This window comes from Colias eurytheme, chromosome 31 (genome assembly GCF_061535395.1).
Source record: "Colias eurytheme isolate Ceu_HAF_F1 chromosome 31, ilColEury1 Martin Lab GWU primary, whole genome shotgun sequence".
Classification (NCBI taxonomy): Eukaryota; Metazoa; Arthropoda; class Insecta; order Lepidoptera; family Pieridae; genus Colias; species Colias eurytheme.
In genome coordinates this window covers 3,848,635-3,875,552 of record NC_143010.1, presented here as the reverse complement: position 1 = coordinate 3,875,552, position 26,918 = coordinate 3,848,635, and the positions used below count along the sequence as shown (strand labels likewise).

At 33.9% G+C, this 26,918-nt stretch overlaps 2 protein-coding genes across 2 annotated transcripts in view; one reads left to right on the top strand and one right to left on the bottom strand.

Annotated features, from left to right (window-relative positions):
* The window catches only part of LOC149895537 (uncharacterized), a 47,127-nt gene extending 34,137 nt beyond the window's left edge, over positions 1 to 12,990 (bottom strand). Inside the window, exon 1 of the mRNA XM_090118811.1 lies at positions 12,751 to 12,990. The gene's annotated coding sequence lies outside the window, so the exon portion shown is untranslated. The remainder of the gene's footprint in view (positions 1 to 12,750) is intronic.
* An 8,949-nt stretch (positions 12,991 to 21,939) lies between these two features.
* On the top strand, positions 21,940 to 25,185 carry LOC149895536 (uncharacterized). The gene is made up of 2 exons (XM_090118987.1): positions 21,940 to 22,022; positions 24,633 to 25,185. Exons 1-2 carry the CDS (start codon positions 22,019 to 22,021, stop codon positions 25,091 to 25,093), a joined length of 465 nt encoding a protein of 154 aa, XP_089975113.1. The 5' UTR covers positions 21,940 to 22,018; the 3' UTR covers positions 25,094 to 25,185.
* Positions 25,186 to 26,918: the final 1,733 nt, after the last annotated feature.

Genomic DNA, 26,918 nt, shown 5'->3' with positions numbered 1-26,918 from the left:
GTGTGTACACTACTAGTACACGCACACATTTTTTTATACTATGTAAAGATTAGTATACTATAATATAGATACTAATTGTAATTATCCATCCGTTCTTGCGTAAAAAGTAACAAACATGCAAACATCATCAAAATCATTCGCCTAAAAGTACTAGGATCACAGCATTCCAAGGACATATTATTAAAGTGATAGTCACCATGACTCGGCGATGAGCTAGTGTAACTGTTCTTAATTTGTTGTCTTTTTTAGTCTGTGGCTTGGTGTATCGTAGTCTAGCTATGACACTATCGACTTTTTAAATTACTTTTTCAATTAAATAAATTACAAGCTGGAAAACTGGTCGACACTCGTCACTTGTATGTTAACTATAATATTTAATACAGGTAGTCAAAGAAATCTAAAAACCGCGTTAAAAGTTTAAACTCATGAAATTGTTAAACACTAGCGGTCCGCCCCGGCTTCGCCCGTGGTACATATTTCGCAATAAAAGGTAGCCTATGTTCTTTCTCAGGGTCTAAAGATTGTCTGTGCCAAATTTCATCAAAATCGGTTGAGAGGTTTATGCGTGAAAACCATACATACATACATAATTACAAACTTTTCCTCTTTATAATATTAGTATAGATAAACATTTGACAAGTGTACAAAGTTTGAATTAAATAATATGTCCGTTAGTGGGTCAAAATTCGAGTAAATAGGAGTCAGTAATTTGTTTCACATTCTTGCAAATAAATATAATCTTATCTTCTTCTTATATATAAAAATGAATCGCAAAATGTGTTGGTAAGCGCATAACTCGAGAACGGCTGAACCGATTTCGATAATTCTTTTTTTATTATATTCCTTGAAGTACGAGGATGGTTCTTATGTAGAGAAAACGTAAACATGTACCACGGGCGAAGCCGGGGCGGACTGCTAGTACATATATAAAAATGAATCGCAAAATGTGTTGGTAAGCGCATAACTCGAGAACGGCTGAACCGATTTCGATAATTCTTTTTTTATTATATTCCTTAAGTACGAGGATGGTTCTTATGTAGAGAAAACGTAAATTATATTATGTACCACGGGCGAAGCCGGGGCGGACCGCTAGTTTAAAATATAGATCACCATGCGTTAAGAAACTCAAGCTTTCACAAGTGTTCAGCAGGTTTTGCAAAAAGTAAATATTCTCGATAAAAACATGAATTTTAAAGACTGACGCAGAGTAGACCGGTTAGGACTGGCTAGGTAGCCTATGACGTCATCAACTTATAGCCGCTATATGTTTTTAGTGTCACTGTGGTTTTTATAACCAAGATGCAACGGGTTATGTTTTCGTATCTTCAAATTATAAAGAGGAAACATTTTGTTCGTTTATTTGTCTTTCACGCTACAACAGAAGGATTATACATATTTATGGTAGGTATGACTAGCTGTGCCCCGCGGTTTCACCCGCATTGCTCCGCTCCTGTTGGTCTGCGTGATGATAATATATAGCCTTCCTCGATAAACGGGCTATCTAACACTGAAAGAATTTTTCAAATCGGAACAGTTCCTGAGATAAGCGCGTAAATCGTAATACGTATCACAGATAGGTAATGATTTTTGCACAGAGTACAAAATACAGTTTTTATCACTGTATAATCTATGATGACTAATAGTAGGGGAGCCCAGGATGCTAAAATGTGGATTTACTCGAGCGTCACGGGAACCTATTAGAATTGGTAGATTAGACCATAGTGAGAAAAAAAGGTCCTATAATGTTTTCACTTTTAGCGGTGGGGAAGGGTTATTTGATTTTTTTTTAATTTAAAAAAGAAAAAAATTGGCTTGGAAATACTCAAGCGCGTTAGATATTGATATTTTGCATGCTCCAGGACGTCACTGAAAAAAGTATACGTTAATCTGACGATTTAAGTGGCGATTTAATCGCTATGAAGAAAGGGTAAAAAATTAAAGTAATATTATTCGAGCGCGTCAGATTAATATATGGGCGGGTTAATTACAATATAAGAAGTCCCCATTTCGACGATTCGAGCTCAACCTTAGGGAATAATGGATTATTCAAATTTTCCAGCGGGGCCCCTGAGCGCACCCACCAACCATAACTGCTCATATTGACTAGAGGTACTAATGAATAGCTAAGGTACCGTCCCTTATAGTAATCTGACGCGCTCGAGTAAATCCCAAAATCCCCCTCTTGGCCTCCCCTACTATAATATCTGTGACTAATAATAATGATTAAAAAATAAACAAAAGATTGTTAAAAAATATTCCGCCCCTGCAAGGCGAAAGACGCGGGTTCAATTCCCGCCATGATCGATTTTTTTCTATTCTTTATTTTATTTTATAAAGCATTTGAATGCGATAAAACTAAATTATCAAGTTTATCCTTACTAATATTATAAACTATCTTTCCACCCACGGCTTTGCCCGCGTTGTCTTAAACCTAAAATTTTATTTTTAAGCTACTACGCTGTCCATTATTGAAAACAGAATGAAAATCGGTGCAGTAGTTTTTGAGTTTATCGCGAACAGAGAAGGGGCGATCGGGGAGTTATTTTCGAGTGTACCAATTGATATTCGATATAGGTACTTATGTCCTTTCTCGGGTATCAAAATATCTCTATACCAAATTGGCAAATTTCATGCAAATTGGTTCAGTAGTTATGGCGTGATTGAGTAACAGACAGACAGACAGAGTTACTTTCGCATTTATAATATTAGTATGGATTTTCTATAGTAGGTAAAATCGAAATTTAATGTTTTTATTTTGCAATTAGCACGCTAAATATAAACATGGTAAATTTTTGATGGCAAATTACAACATTACTTAAAATCCTTGACTTTTAACACAACTTTCAACGTAAGAAATAGTGATTACTAGTTGTCTCTTTCTTTCCTATACAAAACAATACGAGATAGAAAGAGACATACATACACTGCTTGACGTCATATCTTTAATGTTATAAGGATTGACGTAAAATAATTTTTATAGAATTCTTATGTTATTAGACAAACACATAGGAATACATACATATATTACTGAAGAGTTTGTTTGTGTGAACGTGCTAATCTCAGGAACTACTATACTATCTGACAGTGAAATAAATACTTGTTCAAATCGGACCCGTGGTTCCTAAGATTAGCGCGTTCATAGAAACAAACAAACTCTTCTGCTTTATAATATGTATTAGTAAATAGAAAACATAAAAAATGTATTATAAAAAATATTTTGCGTCAATCCATACTAATATTATAAATGCGAAAGTAACTCTGTCTGTCTGTCTGTTACACAATCACGCCTAAACTACTGAACCAATTTGCATGAAATTTGGTATAGATATATTTTGATACCCGAGAAAGGACATAGGATAGGTTTTATCCCGGAAATCCTACGGGAACGGGTTTTTCTCTGAAAACGCGGGCGAAGCCGCGGGCGGAAAGCAAGTCCTTAATAAATGAAAAAAAAAACATGATCATAAATTAATTCGAATGATTCTAAGTTATATTTAAGTTGAGGAAAACGTTTTACTTGATTATAAATTTGTTTATAATATATCAATACTATGCTATTTTCCTTGTTTTGCCTGATTAGCTTGTAAGTAATAAGTATGTATTTAATATACAACTATATACAACTCTAGACTGAAACTCCAATAGTCACTTGGGGTCACTGAAAATCAGTGGTGGTAAGGTATTAATCACCTTGCCATCATAAACTGAGCTGGCTCCATTTGTCAGGTCACTCGCTGCCACATTACCAACTGTGTTCTCAGGAATAAGATTCTTTTATTTTTAGAATTTTTCTTTTATTTCCTTTGTTTTTCCTTTGTAAATGATCTTTGAGTGATTCTGACAATAAATGTGTTTTATTTATTTATTTAATTAGGTACCTAATTGATTATTATATAAACATCTCTTGCCCGGAATAAAAACAAAAAAAGATTCAGTTTTAAGTTAGAGAGAGATGGATAGATAAACACGCGCACGCCACACAACTATAGCAACGTGTCGTTACAACTTTTCTTCTTATGGGCCCATAATAGGTGAAAACGGCAAAATGGACTGTTATCTATGAGCTATAATTGAGTTTTTTCGCCCTGAAATTTCTAATATACAGTGTGTCCGGACATGACATACCGATATTTGAAGGGGCTATTCTCCAGGCATTTTTATCGACAATTCAACCCCTCTACAGTCCCCTACCTCACCCCTCAAAATGGTTTTCGAATTTTTTAAAGTATGTTTCATCACTCTTATCAATTAAATTTGTTTAGTGGTAGAATAACTTGTTATTGTTCAAATAAAACCAAATTTAGTATTTTGTGACACTCACTTTCGAAGTTATTATGGTGGCAGTACACATTGGGCCAACGTGTTGGGCCAACGGGTTGGGCCAACGTGTAGAGAGCTACTTGGCGGTATGTTGGCTTCATTAGCCTAGTTGGCGCCAATATTGGCAGGCCAACCGAATGTTGTCGGTTTTTTGTGCACACATCAAAGGATCTTGGCGCGCTCCACAAACAGCGTTCACACGTTGGTGTCTTGTTCAGTTTGTTGTTACTCGTCAGCGGAGACAGTATCGTTGCGCGTCAATGAAATTTACGTTTAACCATGTTCCGATAGCGATGGCGGCGCCGAGGTTTTACAATTCGTAGATTTGTATCGACATGAAGGAATAATTTGGAATCGCGGCATGAACTACACAAAAATAAAACCATATGACTCAATAAATTAGATGTTCTATTTTCTATTTATTATATTATTCTAGATGTTTTTCTTATCTAACTTTCATACAATGCGATAAAAAATGAATATATTTATAAAATGAGTAAAATAGCATTAAAAAGTTATTTGTTCTTAAAAATTAAATAACAATATACAATGAGGATGATTTTGATCAAATTGTGCTTTATTACATAAATAATATTATCATTTAATAAAATAATATCTAAAATCTAATCTTTAAAGTTTCGTTTTATAGGTAGTTAAAATTAAATTAAATGTAAAATGTACACATTTTAAACATTTGAAAAAATCTAAACATAATAATGTTTTATTTATCTAATACATATTATAAAGGTGAAAGTTTGTAAGGATGTATGGATGTATGGATGTATGGATGTTTGTTACTCTTTCACGTAAAAACTACTGAACCGATTACAATGAAATTTAGCACACATATAGAGGGTAACTTGGATTAACACATAGGATAGGTTTTATCCCGGAAATCCCACGGGAACGGGAACTATGCGGGTTTTCCTTTGAAAACGCGGGCGAAGCCGCGGGCGGAAATCTAGTACAGTTATAAAAAAAGGACAATAGAGATTGGAAAATGGTATCATCGCAGACGGCAGAGTACACTCATTGTTATTGATGCACATGTACGTAATAATTAAACGCACTGTAGGTATATAAATAAATTGCCGCGGCTGCAAGAACTTCTACGGACTACGTCCATCTTTGAAGCGCCAATGCAGAATGATCAGTACGCCAATGTGTGAACAGGAATCTTGATATCCTTCATTTTTTCCCAACACGTTAGCCCAACGCCTTGGCCCCATGTGTACTGCCGCTATTACAATTTTCATAAATTCACTATCCGAATTGATAGGTTTGCCATTTTGAGGGGGGTGAGGTAGGGGACAGTAGAGGGGTTGAATTGTCATGTCATGTCCGGACACACTGTATATTACAGAACGTATGTGTGATGGGATGACTGTTTCCAAAACACGATTGGAGAAATTTTGCTCGATAATAAAAAATCCTGAAGTTACCTCTAAAATATCATATACAGGGTGCCCCACTATTGGTATACTAAGCGCGAAGGGACTTGTAGTTTTGCATATACTGATCACGTAAAAAATACTTAAACAACAAAATTACACCAAAAAATTTTTGCTAAATTTTTCCTGAAAATCCATGTTTTCTTCTCTAACTACGCGCAGCCGGCATAAACCGCTTCGCTAATGTGAGCATTTTGTCTATGAAAACATAATCTTAAACGATAGGTCACGAGCTGGTAGCAAATCTGGGCGGGTTGCTTGTTATGGGTGTACACATAGAGTTTTAATTATTCATCTAATTGAAAAAAAAATGCGTCTGGAATTTTATAAGTATTTTTTACGTACTTAGCGTATGCAAAACTATAACCTCCTTTCAGCTTAGTATACCAACAGTGGGACACCCTGTAGGTATATATAAATGCTCATTACAACCGTATTTTACGATATGATAATAATTCGTATTAAATCACAAATACTGTATAAGTATTTACCTTCTCGATTTCGTGACTGTTTTAGATTTAGAAAATACTAAATATTTTCATTCACTTTTTGATAAAAATGAATGGCGCTTACGATTTTTATTTTCGAGCACGTTGATTCCATACTAAACGCAGACCCCTCACCCCTTACCTAAGGCGAGAATAGCTGAATTTTCGCTGACCGCCTAACTCTTAATCTATACTAATATTATAAAGCTGAAGAGTTTGTTTGTTTGAACGCGCTAATCTCGGGAACTACTGGTCCGATTTGAAAAATTCTTTCGGTGTTAGATAGCTCATTTATCGAGGAAGGCTATAGGCTATATACCATCACGCTACGACCAACAGGAGAGGAGCCACGGGGGTGAAACGGCGCGGAGCGGCTAGTTGGTAATAATGTTAATTGAGATAAAAAATCTCGCGCGGGGATTACCTACCTAGTGATTAATTATCGTTGAAAATATGTCCAAAATAGTATTATGTAATAACATGTAAATAAGCTGCATTTTTGTCCCATTGCCCCTTTTACTTTAATTCAAATTTTGTACACCTATGGCACACGTGCCTCTAAAATTTTATTATACATAAAATATAAAATATAGTATTTAAAAAATAAATCATCAGGTCAAGATTGAGAAAAGGTTGTGAAATACAAACAACCAAAAATCATCAGACATCCGGACGCTATTTTGATAAACAGATAGATTAAAATATTACGAGGAAAATATTAAATTAACAAATCAAAATATAATTTCTACCGATTCCAATACGATTGTTTATCAAACACAAATTAAAAACTTCATTTATGTGTTACTATATTGCACGCCTCATAAGCGAAGCGTTGAGGTGGGTAGGTACTACTGTCACTTCGCGCAAAACATCTGAATTTTCAAACTTAAAATGTCTTTATGTATCATTGCACTTGTAAGATAATACATACACACACATATTAAGAAAAAACACTATTAACTTTTATATTTTTAACGTTTATGATATTTTTGATGTCATTTTTGTTATTTAAACTAGTTAAAAAACAGTTTAAAAAAGTTCTGTCTTGGACGTCCGTGTCTGTATGTGCGGATCCTTTTTCTTGTTAACACGATAGCGACCGAAATACTTTACTAATCGAGTCTTTTTTTTTCTCTTACGCTTGAGTATGCTCAGGTATAGAACCCTTTCATTTTTCAGGGTCTGATTCGATGTGGTTTAATTGTTATTAAATAAACAAAAATAATAATTAATAAATATTTATTAAAAAAAAAATTATGAGGCGTGCACTTTTGGATTTTCCAAATTATTTGTATTATATAATTACTTCTACTTAATCTAATAATTGTTTTTTCTTCTGTTTCTCAATTTAATATCTCGCTTCTTTGCCTTCTCCCCGTGGTTGCCTGGCAAGTTACCCTCTATATATGTGCTTAATTTCATTGTTATCGGGTCAGTAGTATTTGCGTGAAAGAGTAACAAACACACACATACACATCCTCAAACTTTGGCATTTATAATATTAAGTAGGATGGTCTACCCAAGGTGTACCTCAACTATTTTTTAGTAATTATGCCTACAACAAATAACAAAACATTCGTAGAAATATCATGTAAGCCAAATAATATGTTATGGTATACCCAAGGTCTGTCGTAGGTATAGGTATATAGGTCCAGGGATTTGTTGTACAATTTTTGGAAAATAAAATTGAGATCCATATTCAAAGTATCCTTGAACCAAGATTCATGCAAATCGATCCATAAACGTAGAATATATTGTGCTGTGACAGACTAGGACGGACGGACTGAACGATCTTAAAAGGGTTCCTTGTCGGACTACGGAGCCCTAAAAATGGCTAATTGTAGTCAAACTGTATAGTTTGCTGACAAGAAATGAAGATCTTTACTGGCCAAGTTTCCACCTTGGTGGGAAAAATTAATATTTTCGATGAAAATTAAAAAGTCATGAATTGCTTTTTTCTTTATTAAAGACCCTATATCTAATATCTAATATATATTATAAAGGCGAAAGTTTGTAAGGATGTATGGATGTATGGATGTTTGTTACTCTTTCACGTAAAAACTACTGAACCGATTACAATGAAATTTAGCACACATATAGAGGGTAACTTGGATTAACACATAGGATAGTTTTTATCCCGGAAATCCCACGGGAACGGGAACTATGCGGATTATCCTTTGCAAACGCGGGCGAAGCCGCGGGCGGAAATCTAGTTGAGCTATAATTCTTCCATTTACAATATCACAAAATTCTCTATAGATATTGTTATATTTAATGAAATACCAGATATCCTAGACTTTGTTGATGTGTGTACATATACAATTATACAGGTGGACCTATCAGGTGTACTATAGCGTGTGGCAGTCATAAAATGACTCATAAAAAGATCAAAAGTTATTGATCATAATTTAATACGATTAATGACAAACTATAAGATCGAATTTAAGTCATCTGTTTTTTTTTATCTTATTCCAAATTCTGCCGACTCATTGTCTTCATCCGTGTTGTTATCACTATGATACATTCGACACCTGCATTGTGATATTGGAACATGATATTTAATGTAACATCAACACCACAGTATAAATAATGAACAGTACAAAACGTTCGACATGACTCACTCACACGAACATACGCATCAACATACGGGAACACGATATTTTTTGTAGCATCAATAGCACAGTATAAATATCGAACAGTATGGAAACTCCCTTCAAATGTTGGAATCGGCTCACTCACACAAACGTACACATGAAACACGATATACTGTACTGTAGCATCAATATCACAATATAAATATACATAGTACAGACTCCTACACGTTCTTAAATGCTCACACAAATATAGAAAACAAAATTTTAATGGTGCATTTACACATTCGTCGAACCACTGTTCCCACATTCGTTTTCCTTTTTATTACGTACGAAAAACGGGTTTTAGCACGAATACGCGGTTCTCAAGGCGAATAGACATAATATTATTGAGTTCGGGGTCACGGGGTTACACACTTATAATGTTTATGTTAATATAACGTGCTAAAATAGTTTTATTTCCATATTGTAACTTTTATTTGTAAACTTTATTTGTAAATTGGTATAATTGGTAAGTACAGTACTTCTACAGATCAGTACTCAAATGTTATTAAAATAAAACAATACCAATGAAGCATATTCTCTGGTCCTTGAGTAATTAATTATTTAGTAATTATTTATTGATTAGTTTTAGTTACTATCAATCTGAATATATATCAATAATATCAATGAAGTTATGAAGCCTATTGCTTCCTTGGTGCTTAGGAAATTATTTTATTGATCTAATTTAATTATTTTAATAAATAAAAGTATTATAATAAACGAATTATTTCCAAATTTATTTATGACAGCTGGAGATAAAATTCCATCCCCTATTTCAAACTTAAAAGGGTTGATTTAAAAAAAAGAGCGTGTCGAGCACACGTGTCAGAAGTAAAACTTCTTTGGCACAAGATACCAAAATCGTCGCCTTACTCCATAACGTGACGGTGTTGCCATGACGCGACCGTGAAATTTTACTCCCAACGCGCCTAAAGAAGTTTCACTTCAAAAATGGTTATATCACTTATCAGTTACAAAAATAGCTGTTGTTAAACAGATTTTGTCCTGTTTTGAAATAAAAATTATGTAAATCTGTGACATTGTATAGATAAGAAAACTGGAACGAGTTATTATTGTCTGCTCATATTAATTACATCATTACTATATATATATAATAATTATAATTACAAAAAAATATCAAGGAAAACAAAGACAATGATGATAAAAAATCTTCTTTTTCTAATATATAAAATTCCTCTGTCACAATGTTAGTTACCATACTCTTCCAAAACGGCTGGACCGATTCTCATGAAATTGTGTGCATATCGGGTAGGTCTTAGAATCGGCACACATCCTCACAAACTTTGGCATTTATAGTATAAGTAGGATTAATTTGTAAGTTAATTCATACAGTATGTATTTAAAAATACACATATGTACATATATATATGTAGTTTTAAAATGTGTCATACTTTTATCATCATAGAGCTTCCTGTTTTTGTTATTTGGGCTTTAAATTATATAAATATACATACTGAAAGAGGAAAAGATTTCAATATTTTTTATTATAAGTACAATTACCAACTAAGACTGACACTCGATAATTGTCCGAAGCAAAACTCTGCCTTCACTCAATCTAGAAAGCAGAGTTTTCTAATAAGCAATACAATGGACTTTTAACATTACTGCCATGAAATAAGGTGCTTATTTGAAGTTTAATATTTTAAGTATTAAGGCTGCTCTGAATATATTTTTGATGACCTTTTAATAGGCGATTATGAGCAGTAGTATGTCAATGTTTTTAACACATAAATACAAAAAATACTACATTATAAGAACCACACCTATAACTTAGGGAAATAATTGTTTTCATGCTATTCAAACTCAAACATTTATTTATTCAATTAGACTTCTTCGAGAAGCACTTTTGAAACGTCAATACATATATTTAACATTTACCACCGATTCGGAAAGCAGTATCTATGGAGAAGATTAAGTATTATATTCGACACTGGAGGATTTTATTTATGTCAATGTTTTTAACACATAAATACAAAAAATACTACATTATAAGAACCACACCTATAACTTAGGGAAATAATTGTTTTCATGCTATTCAAACTCAAACATTTATTTATTCAATTAGACTTCTTCGAGAAGCACTTTTGAAACGTCAATACATATATTTAACATTTACCACCGATTCGGAAAGCAGTATCTATGGAGAAGATTAAGTATTATATTCGACACTGGAGGATTTTATTTTGAACAAAATAGCTAGAAATTATTCGAAAATCGAAAAATGTTTAAAGGTAGCGTAAAGTGTGTTGTCCTCATGTAAATGAAAATCCTTGTTCGATTTAACTCAAATCTGTTAAGCAAATAGCTTACTGGGTAGCATACAGGCTCCTTTCTATGTACCGCTATTGTCGATAGCAATGATACAATTTAAAGGGAGGAAAATACATATAGGATGTGTGTTCGCCACTCTGTCATGTGAAAACTACTGAGCAGTTCCTAATGATACTTGTAGCTTATGTACCAGAGTATCACATAAGATATAGAAATTCAGATAAAACATACATTAAAAAATTTATTAACCATCTATCTAAAGTTATCCATACTAATATTATAAATGCGAAAGTAACTCTGTCTGTCTGTCTGTTACTCAATCACGCCTTAACTACTGCACCAATTTGCATGAAATTTGGTATGGAGATATTTTGATACCCGAGAAAGGGCATAGGGTAGGTTTTATCCCGGAAATCCTACGGGAACGGGTTTTTCTTTGAAAACGCGGGCGAAGCCGCGAGCGGAAAGCTAGTCTACATATATTTTGCAAGTCATTTTTGTTGATATTTAATATGTAGATAAAAGATATATTTAAAAGATTATTATTATATTAGGAAGCTGTTAACTGGTTTGCAAGTAATACATAAAATACCATATTATCCTACTAATATCATAAATGCAAAAGTTTGTGAATATGGATGTAGTTATGTTGTTTATGTTTGTTACTCTTTCACACAAATACAACTGAACCGATTACAATGAAATTTAGCACAAATATAGATGGTAACTAGGAATAAAATGTAGGTTTTATCCCAGAAATCCCACGGGAACGGGAACTATGCAGGTTTTTCTTTGAAAATGTGGGCGCAATTTTTTTGATTGAGTGTTGAAACCTTAACAGCTCAATCATGCTTCATAGATTGTATGTTTTTTTATTGATGTAACCATAATGCTCTACAGAAAAGAATGTCAGAGTACAGTTCATTATCTTATATAATATGAAGTAGGTATATAAAAATATGAATGGTACCTTCTCTATCATGAAGTGGTTGGTTCTTGATTTTTGCATCATATCTTTCCATATTGTTCATTAAATTCTTATAAAACTTGTCCTGGTAATATTTTAAAAGTGTAAGAGGCTTATAATATAGTTATTTAGTTCTTAACAATATTCCACAAATATTTTAGACGAAATTGTAGACAATTACTAGTCTATTGCAATATAATTTTACTAAAAAAACTGTCCAAAAGAGTTGCACTTCTTTAATTAAAAACAAATTGACGTTCTATTTTTAAAATACATTAATTTGGTGTTTTTTAAATATGGAAATTATGTTATTGTGGCATAGTTTGACATAATTTGCTGAGACAAACAAATAAACAGTTATTATATATGCAATTAGCATTTATGTGTACATTAAATAACAATTCTCACATGTTCTATGTATGTACTAATTTTATCGCTTACGTATGTCAGTAACATTCCGATTCATGCGAAATTAGCGCCTTTATTATTTTTTTAATTTCGAACCAGTACAATTTACGGTACAGTACGGTTTTATGGAACACAGATATCATATATTATACTCATACTATACATGAATAAAACACAAGGAAAATATTTACCAAGTACAAATAATATGGGCCGCCTGACGTCGGATTATGCAGATATTTTTTGCAAACACACCACACCAAGTTTTGCACTTTCACTTGTACACTACACTGTTCACGTGCGAGTTATTTACATGTAAAAGTACAAATACTTTAAAAACTTTTATCGCTAAACTATGGGCTCATGATATGCTGCGCAAGCACAACATCCACCATCACACGATCTCGACAAGTAATTGTCTCATGTACGAACTACGATCCATCAACAAAACAAAATGGCCTACAGTTTGACAGTGACAGTTGATACGACAAGATTTTTACGTTATACGACGTTTTACTATGCGATATAAAATTATTATGTTACATAATTTTAGTTTTAATTCTTTTAGCAAGCATATAATTCGTTATACCTATTTTTAAATATTTATTTAGAAAATATTTTTGGTTTTATAAAAAATTAATTAAAGCGTTTTTAAATGAATTATTTTTAAAGTTCATCGAATACCTTATTAGGTAAGCTGGCTGGTAAGATAAAAATTAAAAAGAATAAAAAGGAAGTGTAAAAAAAGTTAAATAAAATTATAGAAAATGGTAAACTGTGATGGCAAATGATTAGTTATGAATAGACATCGGATTATATGCACTAACAAAATGCCAAAATATGCATGCAAATATGCACTAAAAAATGCCGAAATATGCACTAAAAACGACTGATATGCCTAAAATATGCACAATACATAATCAAAAACCTTTATTATTTTTTATTTTTATAAGTATAATTATTTTAATCATTGATTGTACAAAAAAAGTGAAATTTTCTTAAAATTAATATATAGTTTTTGTGGCAATATACAATTTTCGAGCGCAAATTTGTGACATTTGTCACCCGCGAGACCAGTTTTGCCACCTTAGACCTTTTCGGGCTAAATCTAGCCCTTTTCTGGAATTCAACCCGTGTTTTAAGTTTTTAGCCCCAAAAGGGTAATCTAGCCCTATTTTGAAAGGCTAAAAATTTACTTAAAATGGAGCCCAATTTGTAATTTTTTGCCATTTTACCATGCCAGAATAGGGTTTGTTTACTCGCTGAGCGTTCTGATTGGCTAATAAAGGTTAGTCAACCAATCAAAACTCCCGCTACTTAACGAAATATGCACGATTGGGGGAAAAAGGCTAAAATATGCACTAACGCCGTAAATAGAGAGTTTTATGCATTTGCATATGCAAATATGCAAATGCATATAATCCGATGTCTAGTTATGAATTAACGTATTGTGATATAGTGAGAATACAAGTCTATAAAATATGTCTAAATTAGGCTGTTCGTAACAAAAACAACAACGATAAGTCTTATCTCTGAGATTTCGCTTTTTACGCTGAACACAAATTGGAATTTGTTTTGTCGTCCTTTGGAGGTCTTGAACAATGAAATTTTTTTGCCATTGTTGCATTTAATAAGAACCAAAATGTAAAACGCATTGACTGTATTCAGGTATTTGATTTCTTTTACTAATTTATTCTTTATTCGTACTGCAATTTGTTGTTTGTATATTATATCCTTTGAATGAAAATTCCAAAGTAAAATTATACAAGCTTTCTTTGTACATTATTTTATTTTCGAAGGATGACGTTGTTTTGATTAGTTTATTTAATGATACCTTTTAACTACATAATAATATGTATACAGTAGGTTTGGTTAAATTTTATAACGTGATCCATTGAGTTACTATGTAATCCTATTATTAGGTACTAAAAGGCGAAAGTTTGTAAGTATGGATGTATGGATGTATGAATGTTTGTTACTCTTTCACGCAAATACTACTGAACCGATTACAATGAAATTTAGCACACATAAAGAGGGTAACTTGGATTAACACATAGGATAGGTTTTATCCCGGAAATCCCACGGGAACGGGAACTATGCGGGTTTTTCTTTGAAAACGCGGGCGAAGCCGCGGGCGGAAGATAGTACCTACTATAATATAGTAACTCAATGACGTGATTCCGGAATTTCAAGTGTTATGAGGTGTCGAATAGTTAGCGGGTAGTGACTTTTCATAACTGCTTTTGTTTCTCTGCGGACATGAATAATTGTTTTTGTAATTCTTAACAATGAAAAATGAAGAGAAATATTTGAATCGTGCGCCCTGAATGAAGCGCCGTGCGCGAAGTGGGGAGGTAAGTACCTTTTTTTGTGAGGAAAACTAGTTTTTGAAAAAGAAAAACATTTAGGTACAACTCACACAATTTGTGGTTTTGATTATAATATATAAATAAATAAATTATCATTAAATCATTTATTTAAAATTTTATATGTATATTTAATACATTTTATCATTTCAAAAAACGGATCTTCTATATTTTTAATTACAGATCTGCGCCACAAATATTTGACCGCGGCTGTACACACTCGTCGAGAGCCTCTCGTCGAGAGCCTCGGCCGAAAAGACTCTCGTCGAGAGCATGCCTGTACACACTCGTTCTAACATTTGAACTGAAGACTTACACGAGAATGGACGTAGAAATAGCTGCTGCTATTTGTCTTTGTGCCGTGAGCTATTATAATTTTTTAAACATTTACTGTAAAAAAAAATTCTCGATTATTCTTAGAAAAAGAAGATGGTGGATGATTACCATGCACCGCAGTAGAAACAGGGAAATAAATATAAAAACTTCCTGAATAGTTAATGTATTTTATTGTATTTTTAAGGAATCAATAGAAACGCTTCTTTGTTTCAGAAGTACAATGGAAAATCAATTGGCTGAGTTGGTGGCAGAACCTTCTGGCCAATTTAAAATAAATCCATAAAAAATAAGTTCCATAAAAAAGGTTCTGTTTGATAACACTCCAAAAACTGTAATTCTCGTTCATTAGACCACATAGTGAAACACGTGCGTTCATAAATAACGTCAGCGAGCAACTAACTGAACAAGTGTGTACATGCTCGCTCTCGTTTTCCTCGCGAGACTCAACGAGACCCTTTGACTCGGGCGCAAAAAACCGACCAGTAACCGAGACAACCGAGGCGAGACACGAGAGAGCGAGACAAGACGAATGCACCATGTACATACTCGTTCTCGGCCTGTCTCGGTGTGTCTCGGCGAGTGTGTACAGCCGGCATCACACTTGTGCCACTAAAATCTTTGTTATGTAAATGGTCTCTGCAAAATCTTTAAACGAGACGCCGAGGCCGCTGGGCTTCTATTCTCTGGTTGTGTGTCCCATCTGGAGCTATGAAGGGATTGTCTGGGTCGCTATGGTTTACCTTTTTATGGATAAATCCATGGTCACCCAAACAATCATAATATACCCTACAAAAGTCTGTATGTATATTCTTCAAAATGTTTTTTATCAGGGGCACCAAGACTTCTGTAGACCTTATGTTATCGGGACTCATTTCCAGACGTAAATCTTCACTGCCATCTTCTGTAAGGCCCAGTGGCCTTCAGTATGTCTCGCGCACAATAGACAACATTTGACGTCTATCAATTTTATCTTCGAAGAGAGGTAACCTGCTTAAAAACATCGATTAAAGTGAATTAATCGATACGGACTAGAAACATTTGTCAATCGAACTTGAAACACATGTCAATTTTAAAATTCATCAGGCGAACCCCTGTCCCAGTAATATACTTTCTTTCGTAAATTTAAGGATCAAATTAAGACAATTATTAGTATCTACATAATTAAAAAAAAACACAACGCATTTATTAATTTATGATGATTTTTATTCACAAGAAATTAATGTATTCGATTCTAGATGTCAGATTTCGATTTTTAGAGTAACGTCTCTGTTAGTTAAAAAGAAAAAAAGGTTTATTGATACAAAATTGTAGCACAGATTGTAGTTGGATTGTAGCGACGTCATTTCTTCCAATCAGAAATTGTTTATTATGTTTAGAATGGTTTTATCAATACAATCAAAATATCTTAAAATTACTTGTATCGTCATTATTATTATAAATATGTAATCGTAATTGAAAAAAGCTAAGCAAATGTGCAGTTCTAACAAAACGAAATAAAATATTATTCTATGTCGTCGTTACTAGGTTACGTTGTTGAATTTTGTTGAACTGTCAAATGTTGCCTATTAAAATGGCTCTACTATCTTAATTAATATATATAAATCTCGTGTCACAATGTTTGTCCTCAATGGACTCCTATACCACTTAACCGATTATAATAAAATTCGCACACCATGTGCAGTTAGATCCAACTTGAGAGATAGGATAGTTTAAACATGTAGGTAGGGTGAAGCCGGGGCGGACCGCTAGTTAATTATATATTTTTCTCCTCCAGGTGACAACAACATTCAAAGAGGCCGGTTCGGACACGGAAAACCGTGCAGTCGCCGATTTGTGCTTGCGCGGCTTACAACTCCTCTCATCTTGGTGTTCAGTATTAACTGAACTTTGTTCTTGGAAGTTATTGCATCCTACAGATCATGCTACTAACCCGAGGTGTCCGCCTGACGCTGAGGAGTATGAGAGGATGAGTGGGGATAGGGGAGGATGGGTGGGAAGAGGGGAGGATGGGTGGGTAGAGGGGAGGATGAGTGGGGGAGGGGAGGACGGGGAGGATGGGTGGGGAGAGGGGAGGATGAGGTGGGGAGAGGGGAGGATGAGGTGGGGAGAGGGAGGATGGTTGGGGAGAGGGGAGGATGTGGGAGGATGGGTGGGGAGAGGGGAGGATGAGTGGGGTGCGGGGCTTGTAGAGGGGAGGATGGGTGGGGAGAGGGGAGGATGAGGTGGGGAGAGGGAGGATGGTTGGGGAGAGGGGAGGATGTGGGAGGATGGGTGGGGAGAGGGGAGGATGAGTGGGGTGCGGGGAGGATGGGCGGGTAGAGCGGAGGATGGGCTTGTAGAGGGGAGGATGGGTGGGGAGAGGGGAGGATGAGTGGGGAGAGGGGAGGATGGGGAGGATGTGGGAGGATGGGTGGGGAGAGGGGAGGATGAGTGGGGTGCGGGGAGGATGGGCGGGTTGAGCGGAGGATGGGCGGGTTGAGCGGAGGATGGGCTTGTAGAGGGGAGGATGGGTGGGGAGAGGGGAGGATGGAAGTGGGGAGGATGGGGAGTGGCAGATACTACTAGTGTAGCACACAAATAAATTCACAAAGTTATAAAACTGGCTTCTTTTATCACTTCAAAGTCTTTTCACCCCAAAGTTCGAAAATCTAAAACTTCAAAATTTAAATTATTGGATTTTAATAGAATTTGTGATGAAATTATTCAAAATTATGCTACTGAAATTCAAAATAAAAAAATGTTGTGTGGTTTTATGAAACCACGGTAAAAGTGAAACTTAGGCACAAAATTATCGTATTTGTACGATAATTATCGTATGGTTCGACCGTCATGCGACATGCGTTACACAGACCAAAAAGTTTGAGACGATGTAATAAAAGTTTCACTTTAAAAATATTTGTTTTTCTCCAGGCGACTCGTTACAACTATAGTTCTGAAGAGAAATTCGCCACAATCGAAGTGATAGCAATGATTAAAGGGTTACAAGTGTTAGTGGCTCGAATAGAGACAGTTTTCGCGGACGCAGCAAGGAGGGCTATATATGCGGAGTTACAGGATTTCGTGCAATTAATGTTAAGGGAACCGTTGATATTTGATATAAATTTTGTTTTGTTTGTGGACTCTTGTACCAAACGTTTTGTCTTAATGGATGAGGAATTCAATGATTTTAAAACGTACTTAGTCAACTTTATTTACTTGTAAAAAAGCGTAATCTAAACCACATTTTAGCTTCAGTGTGCTTTATCTTTCCAAATTTGCGTTGGTCTATCTGCATTATCTTGCCTGGGCCACCTTTCTTCTCTTGTTTAGATAACAAATAGAGCACCACATCTCGGCAGTCTCTGTACCAGTCAACGACGCTAACTCCGGACAAGCATTGGTTTCCATATCTTGTCCCATCTTCCCAAATAACTTTCTCAACAGGCCATTTATTCGCGTAACATTGCGTAAGATTGTGGGCAATCCTATTTTTGTATTTTCAAACAAATCTCAATTGACTTGACCTATGCAAAAATCTATAATCTATCTAATCTATCGAGAATCCTTACACTTTCCCTTGTAATGAACAAAAGAGCCAACAGTTAAGTTTGGTGTGTATTCAATTTTCATGGTGGATTCCGCAAAGTTTTTCCTTTTGAATGAGCCCTTGCTTCACAGCAAATGCCACATATTACCTACTCTCGCGTGCCAAACTCACGCACAAGTCTTGGTAAATTCCACATGTGAGCCACTTCGCAGGAATGTAGTGACCGTTTTATATATTGCTTCTCATCCGAACTAAAATCATGAGGATCCTACCAGATCCAGCACTTGTAGTTCGTGGTCATAGTGCACCAGTAAAAAATTATCGCAAAGCGTCCAAAGGGTCCAAAATAAAAGCAAAGGCCGATCGTAAGAAAGTATCAAAAGTTCAAAAGAATAGCCACGGTCGTCGTAGGAAAACTAAGAAAAACAGAAAACAGACCACTCACTAGAGAAGCGTAATGCGCATCAAAATTTTAAGCCATTTTTTTTAATTTTCTATGTTGCAGTCAAAGCTTGTAACACGGACAATAAAAATTGGCCGTTTTCACAAAAATTACGCATTTCGAAGCGAAAAAAAAGCAGCCTGAATAGTCTACCAGCTGTCAACACCTTAAAACAACGAAATTCTGGGAGCACGATGTAAAAATCTAGCCGTATCTACTCCCTTTCAATATGTTTTTTTTCCTTTTTGGTAAATTTTAACGTAATTGTTTACAAAATCGTATTATGTAAACAGCTTTTCAAGGATTGCTATCGAAAATAACACCGTCGCAATATTCTATTGCCATGCGTAATAAAAATTCTTAGAAACGGTAAAAATACGAACTTGTAGATATTTTATGTTTTTCATATAACAGCAATTATATGCTAATAGAATGATTGATATTCTAACAATGGTTTACTTTATGGAGTTAATAAGTATGGCTCTGAATCTATTTGCTAGGACTAAATTCCTAGCAAATAGATTCAGGGCCATATAGGTCTATGTAGGTAGGACGTAGGTACCTAATGATATATAACTAGTTAGGCGACCCGGGTTCAAACATTAAAATAAAAGTGTAATGAAATGTATTGTTTCTTCAATGTCTTTGGTAAAAGTTATAATAGCAGCTAGCTAGCTGTGCCGCGCGGTTTCACTCGCGGGCTTGCAAGTATTTCTATAACTTATGTGTTATTAAGGTACATAAGCTATATTATCACAGACAAGCATCATCAAAACCCTTTCAGTAGTTTTCGTGTAACAATTAAATAGACAGATTAACAAATTAACATTCATACATTCTTACTTTCACGCTTATTTATTAGTATGATGTAGAATTAACTATTAGGGTATATACTAGTGATCCACCTAGCTTCGTCTGTTATATTCTGTACTAGCTTTCCGAGGCCCAGATTCACAATCGTGACTTTACTTTAGAGCAAAAGAGTCTTCACAAAGTAAACTTTGTATGAACGAAGTTTACTTTCAACATATTTAATTTCAGAGACAATTGCTTGACTTTCCTTAGAAAAGTACGGCCCCAAAGTAAAGTAGGTACAGGGTAAGACGTGTAACTGTTACGTTATACGTATAATTTATGTTTTTGAGAACATAATATTATTAAATTAAGTTATATTTCCATAAAAATATATGTATAATAATAACATTATTATTTTATATCAAAAATTAAATGTTTAGAAAAAAAAAACATTATGTAGGAAGATTATAGTAGAAATATCAAAAACCGGTAGACACAGCAAAATTCGTCAGAAAAATATAATAAATAATAATGTTATAAGACAAACGAAACGATGCAACGATCAACACATCAACAAAAAAAAAATGTCACTCAAATCGACAAGACGTTTCGATCTATAACCCAACCATAATAAAATGTGTTTCTGTTCTAGGAAATTGGTTTAAAATGAAGGCCTACATGATTTATACGCATAGTCATGTAAAGTTTACTTTGAGACCAAAGTCATGATTATCGACTCCTTAGCCTTTACTAAGTAAAGTATAGTTTCTGGAAAGTAAAGATGAGCTTGACACGACTAAGAAATATATTTTTGTGTGAAAGTAGATCTTTCCATCAAAGTAAAGTTAAAATGCGATCTATGAATCTCGGCCTCGAAGTGCCTGGAAACTAAGATGAATTTTTTTGCTCAATTTGACGTTTATAATAATAGGTAGTGAGTATAAAGTAGGATAAGATTTATAAGAACATTGGTTTGGGTTTTATTTCCACAATAATTATTGATATCGATGTGTCGAGTGTCGATTCTAATCGAAAAATTACAAATTTTTGCACCCCTATAAGGATGCTTTACCGCCAATCATATCCCTTCATATAATTTGAAGTTTGCAGTAACAATACTATTGGTTACTAGCGGTCCGCCCCGGCTTCGCCCGTGGTACATATTTACGTTTTCTCTACATAAAAACCATCCTCGTACTTCAAGGAATATAATAAAAAAAGAATTATCGAAATCGGTTCAGCCGTTCTCATGTTATGCGCTTACCAACACATTTTGCGATTCATTTTTATATATATGTATAAGATTTACAAAAACGATCCTCGCTAGACATCCTCGCGCATTATTGGTAAAATCTATTGGTAGAATCTAGGGTAGATTCTTCGCGAGGCTGCAAGCATTGAGCAATTGCTTCGCGAGCGGCGAGGCTGCTTGTTCTGTGTAGACCTATTAAGGTATAGACATTATACATTTCCGGTATTATAAATATAACATATTTAGTCGCAATGCGCAGTTAGTTGTTAGTTGCTTAAGAACACAAATTGAAAGGATCGTATTATGCAATAATGTGACACTTTAATTTTTGAAGCAATAAAATAGTATAACATGAAAATGAAACAGCTTTATTTATCTTTTTCTTTTGTATATTGATATAAATAATAGGCTAGAATTGACAATAAAGAAAAAAAAATTGAAAAAAAAAAATTTTCAAAAATGTTTAGTACCTACGTCTTTTTAAAAAAATGCACTATTTATATTAATTATAAAAAATTTCTATTCTTTTGTCTATGATTAGACATATGTTTTACATTTTATTTTTTGAAAAATTCATAAATGTAGGTAGATGTTTTTATTGCATAGAGTTCACTATTTTACTGTCCAGCTATAAACAAAAATATCTCACTCTTGCATACCGCGATTCTTTAGCAAAGTGTCTGAATTATAAAATTGCCTCATTGTGGCTCCTTGAAGCGTCTCTTCATCACGTTGTGTGGTTACAATGTGTAAGTTATTTGTATTTAATATCAGCTGTTCCTAAATTATTAATACTTTCAGCCCATGTTTTCTAAAACTAAACAAATGATAAGGTAAAAGCACCTAATACGGAGGTATTTCGCAACATTTGAAAGTAAGTATCAAAAATAAGCATTTGTAAGTCTTTCTAAAGGTGCCAAACCACTTTATCGTTAAAAGTGGAACTTAAATTTTGTATTGCTGTTGAGTCTATGTTTATTTTCATGATATTTCTTATTTTAAAAAAATATTTAAATAGTCAGGTCGATTTTCCCTAATACGGAGGTATGATTTTGGTCAGAGCCTAATACTGCGGTAGGCGGCTCCTAATACGGAGGGTCAGAAATTATATTCATTGAAGTTCCGTACAAATAATATTTGTTAAATAATAGGAATGTGTTAGTAAAGTAAATTGTAAGTTTTTTATTCATTGACCATTGGTTTGATTACGTTGATTCACTTTTAATGTGTTTCATTTATGCTTTTAGTTTTATCGAAAAAAAAAACCACGCATATCAAATAAGAATCCACAAAAAAAGACACAAAACTTCTTATTTATTTACGCAACCCTAAATCTGGTAATTTTAAGTTCTATTATTATATTAGGGCCGTAATAGGAGATCATATAACCTAATACAGAGTTACCTGGAAATATCTACCACCGTAATAGGAAAACTACTCGTGTTTTTAATAATCCTAATTCTGACCCATCAAAAATTCGATAAACAAGAGAATGTAAATGCTTAATCAAATGATAACAGTTTTTTGGCTCAGATGTGTAAAACTCAAATCAACAGTTATACAAAATAAATGATTTGTGATACATTAAAATACACCTTCCTATTTTTACCCCTTCTAAGAAACAAACATTTTGTACTCAACCGTTTTCATATTTAACTGGATTTCTAATTAAGAACACATACCGCAGAATATGGTTTCTAATTTATCAGATTAATAATTATTTCAACTAATCTTGGAATTAATTCAATAAGTAAATAAAATGAAAGTTATAAACAACTAGCTTTCCGCCTGCGGCTTCGCCCGCGTTTTCAAAAAAAAACCCGCATAGTTCCCGTTCCCGCGGGATTTCCGGGATAAAACCTAGCCTATGTCACTCAGAAATGATGTAGCTTTCCAACAGTGAAAGAATTTTTCAAATCTGCAAAGTAGTTTCGGAGCCTATTCAATTCATACAAACAAACAAACAAACAAAAAATCAAACCTTTCCTCTTTATAATATTTGTATAGATTAAACATGCCCAGTATTTTTCCTATTTCGGAGTTATGCCACCGTATTAGGATTAATCTATAAAATTTGGATCGTATTACGGCGGTATTTTATTTCTTATTTTTTGGGTAGAAAATGACTTACAAATATGAAACAAGCTATTTAAATAGTGAGTGTAATAGTAGGAAAATGCAATAAACAATACATATACAAACTTGAACGGCTTCTTAATACGAAAAACTTAGTTTATAAATATTAGTGTACTTACTTTTGTTGTTTCGCGTTTGTATGGAAACACCTCTCATGTCGATGCCGTTACACAGATTGATTGATCTTGTTGTGTTGTCTATGTGCTATACTTGCAAACGTTAGTTAAGTCATGGAGTAATAAATTTGGAATGAATAGTTTACGTTTTGGTGTATTTAAAATTAATAAAACAGGAATAAAAGTCGAAAATAGAAATACCACCGTATTAGGAAGCGATTTTGACTACCGCCGTATTAGGAGCCTTTACCTTATAGATACTAAATCTTTTAAACCACGCTATTCATAAGTGAAAACAGAATGAAAATCGGTGCAGAAGTTCTTGAATTTACTATCACAATTAAAATCTAAAACTTAAATTTTCGTTAAATTAATATAAAAAATCACCTAATTTTCAATCATCAAAGTATCAGCTTTTTGCAAAAAGTCGGGGGCCTTTTGTTCGTTGAAGTCTCTACTTTGGTGTAAAAAAATATACATTACCATAGTAAATGTTCTCAGAAAATGTATCTGTCCAAAGTAACGATATAAGAGCAAAATTTTGCAGTGTATTCAAAAACAAAATGATTTCGGTAAAAACATTTCAGTTCGACAAACATTTAGTAAAAGCTCATTATTGACAGTCTATAAAACAAATAAAGCATTTAAGTAATATGTAGTTCGATTTCGTTTTTAGTACATTGTTCTTTTTTTAATGTAAAAACAAATAAAAATTCGCAGTCTCTTACGATAATAATCTTCTTATATATAAAAATGAATCGCAAAATGTGTTGGTAAGCGCATAACTCGAGAACTGGTGGACCGATTTCGATAATTCTTTTTTTATTATATTCCTTGAAGTACGAGGATGGTGCTTATGTAGAGAAAACGTAAATATGTACCACGGGCGAAGCCGGGGCGGACCGCTAGTCTTATATATAAAAATGAATCGCAAAATGTGTTGGTAAGCGCATAACTCGAGAACGGCTGAACCGATTTCGATAATTCTTTTTTTATTATATTCCTTGAAGTACGAGGATGGTTTTTATGTAGAGAAAACTTAATATGTACCACGGGCGAAGCCGGGGCGGACCGCTAGTAATTAAATACAAATATATTTTATTACAGGGCTAATAATCCTACTAGCAACACTATTAACTACAACAGGGCTCCCAGTCACAGATCAAGATGAAGGAACAACAGAGATAACACCCAGTGTTGAAGACAACGACAGAGATGCCAACGTCCTAACTTACACGACTAACTTCAAAAACATGATGGCAGAATATGTGAAACTACAACATAATAACCTTACATCAGACGACATGGAAACTGTCAAAGCAACTTTAGAAGTGTTCTTACAAGACTTTGCTAAAGACCTTCACGATATATTGGTTAATAAGAATATAGAAGAGAAAGAAGTCATAGAAGATGGTATTCCTGATGCGACGTTTGATGAAATTAAGCGAGGGATTAAAACTGAACTATCTGACGCAAGTGATGAAATAGCAGACCAGATAGTTTATAAGTTGAGGAAGAATTTGTACAGCACACGCAAGAAGCTGGATCGGATTATTTGTAACTGTTAATACTTAAACCTGAAGGGGAAATATTATAGGTCTGTCCCGGCAAACGTTGTTCTGCCTTACTCTTATCACTTAGGGGTATGAAAAGATGTCCGATGCGATGGTCTGACCTACCCGCTAACAGCCAAACACCGTGGCAAGAGAATTTTTATGTATTGGATAATAAATACTGATAATTTGGACATACGATAATTTTTATATACAAAAGTGTTAATCGATTATCCTGTTCTTATTAGTGCAGGTCCACACTGCGAGCCTAGCGCGGTTGCGACGGCGGGCGCGAAATATCAAACGTATGAAACGCGCCTTTGCGTCCACATTGAAATGACTCAGATTGTAAAAGGACCTAATGACAACAATTTCCTATCAATTTCAATATTATAAATGCGAAAGTTTGTGAGGATGGATATTTGTTACTCTTTCACGCAAATACTATTGAACTGATTATAATGAAAAGTAATAGCTGAAGACCCAGAATGAAAAGATAGGCTTTTTATCCCTGAAATCCCACAGAAACGGGAACTATACGGGTTTTTCTTAGAAAACGCGTTGCATTGTTGTCTGTATTTTAAGTTAAATATAGGAATAGATAAACGCAATCTCATTTATAACTATGACATATTCAATATTATATTTGAAAAACCTAACTTTACACGCTTATATTAGCTTCGCCTGTATGTATGTATCCGACTTCTTTGTACTCTATATTGACCCACTTTAAGTGGACAGATTTAATTCAAACTTTGTCACTTTAATCAAGGATCGGTGACAATACAATAATTTTATGAGTATAAGGGTATAAGCGTGTTTTATTAACTACCTATATCCTGGGTCAATCTTTTCCTTTGATAGTAAAAAGTCACTTAAAATTTTGAGTATTCCAAAACCAAAATTTTTATGTAATTACAATATTTTGTTGTTGTTTTGTAGTTTTCTTTTTAACTATTTATTTATAATTTATAGAATCGTTTTATATGAATGTAAGCTAAGTGAAACAAACTAAAGAAATAAATAAAAGAACCACTTTAACCTCATTATAATCATTTAACAATATATACTTTTAATAGACATTATATAAATTCAGATACAACTATTACAAATGGTAATTGTATGAGGTACTAGCTGTGCCGCGCGGTTTCACCCGCATTACTCCGCTTCTGTTGGTCGCATGATGATATAGCCTATATCACTCGTGGATAATGTAGCTTTCGAATGGTGAAAGGATTTTTAAAATCGGTCCCGTAGTTTATGAGCCTATTCATTACAATCAAACAAACAAACAAAGTTTTCCTCTTTATAATATAAGTGTAGTTAAAAGTAATATTAGTTTAAATACGAATACTATGTTTCTTAATCCCATGACGGCTGTCAAGTAAAGAAATTGAAATTCGTTGAAATTGATTGGCTCTGTGGGTTACGATGGATTGAATACGAAAGTGATAAAGTAGTAGTAGTATCGCTGTAGATGTTTTCACCTATCTTATAAACGCCTCCTTTTCTTTGGAGATTTTTCCAGAAGCATTAAAAAAGTCGATAGTAAAGCCGTTTTTTAAAAAAGGCAACAAACGTGACGTAAATAACTATCCACCTATTACTTTGATACCCATTCTATCAAAAATCTTTGAAAAGTGTATGCATTAAATATCGGTTAATTTTTGCAATAAATTCAGTATTATTGTTAAGGATCAGTATGCGTTTCAGAAAAAAAAAACAAATACTTTAGCTATATACTCCCTGATGGATAAAGTTATAAGTAGCATAAATCAAAACAAACTACCTACATCTTTTTTCCTTGATCTTTCCAAAGCCTTCGACTTCGTGTCACACT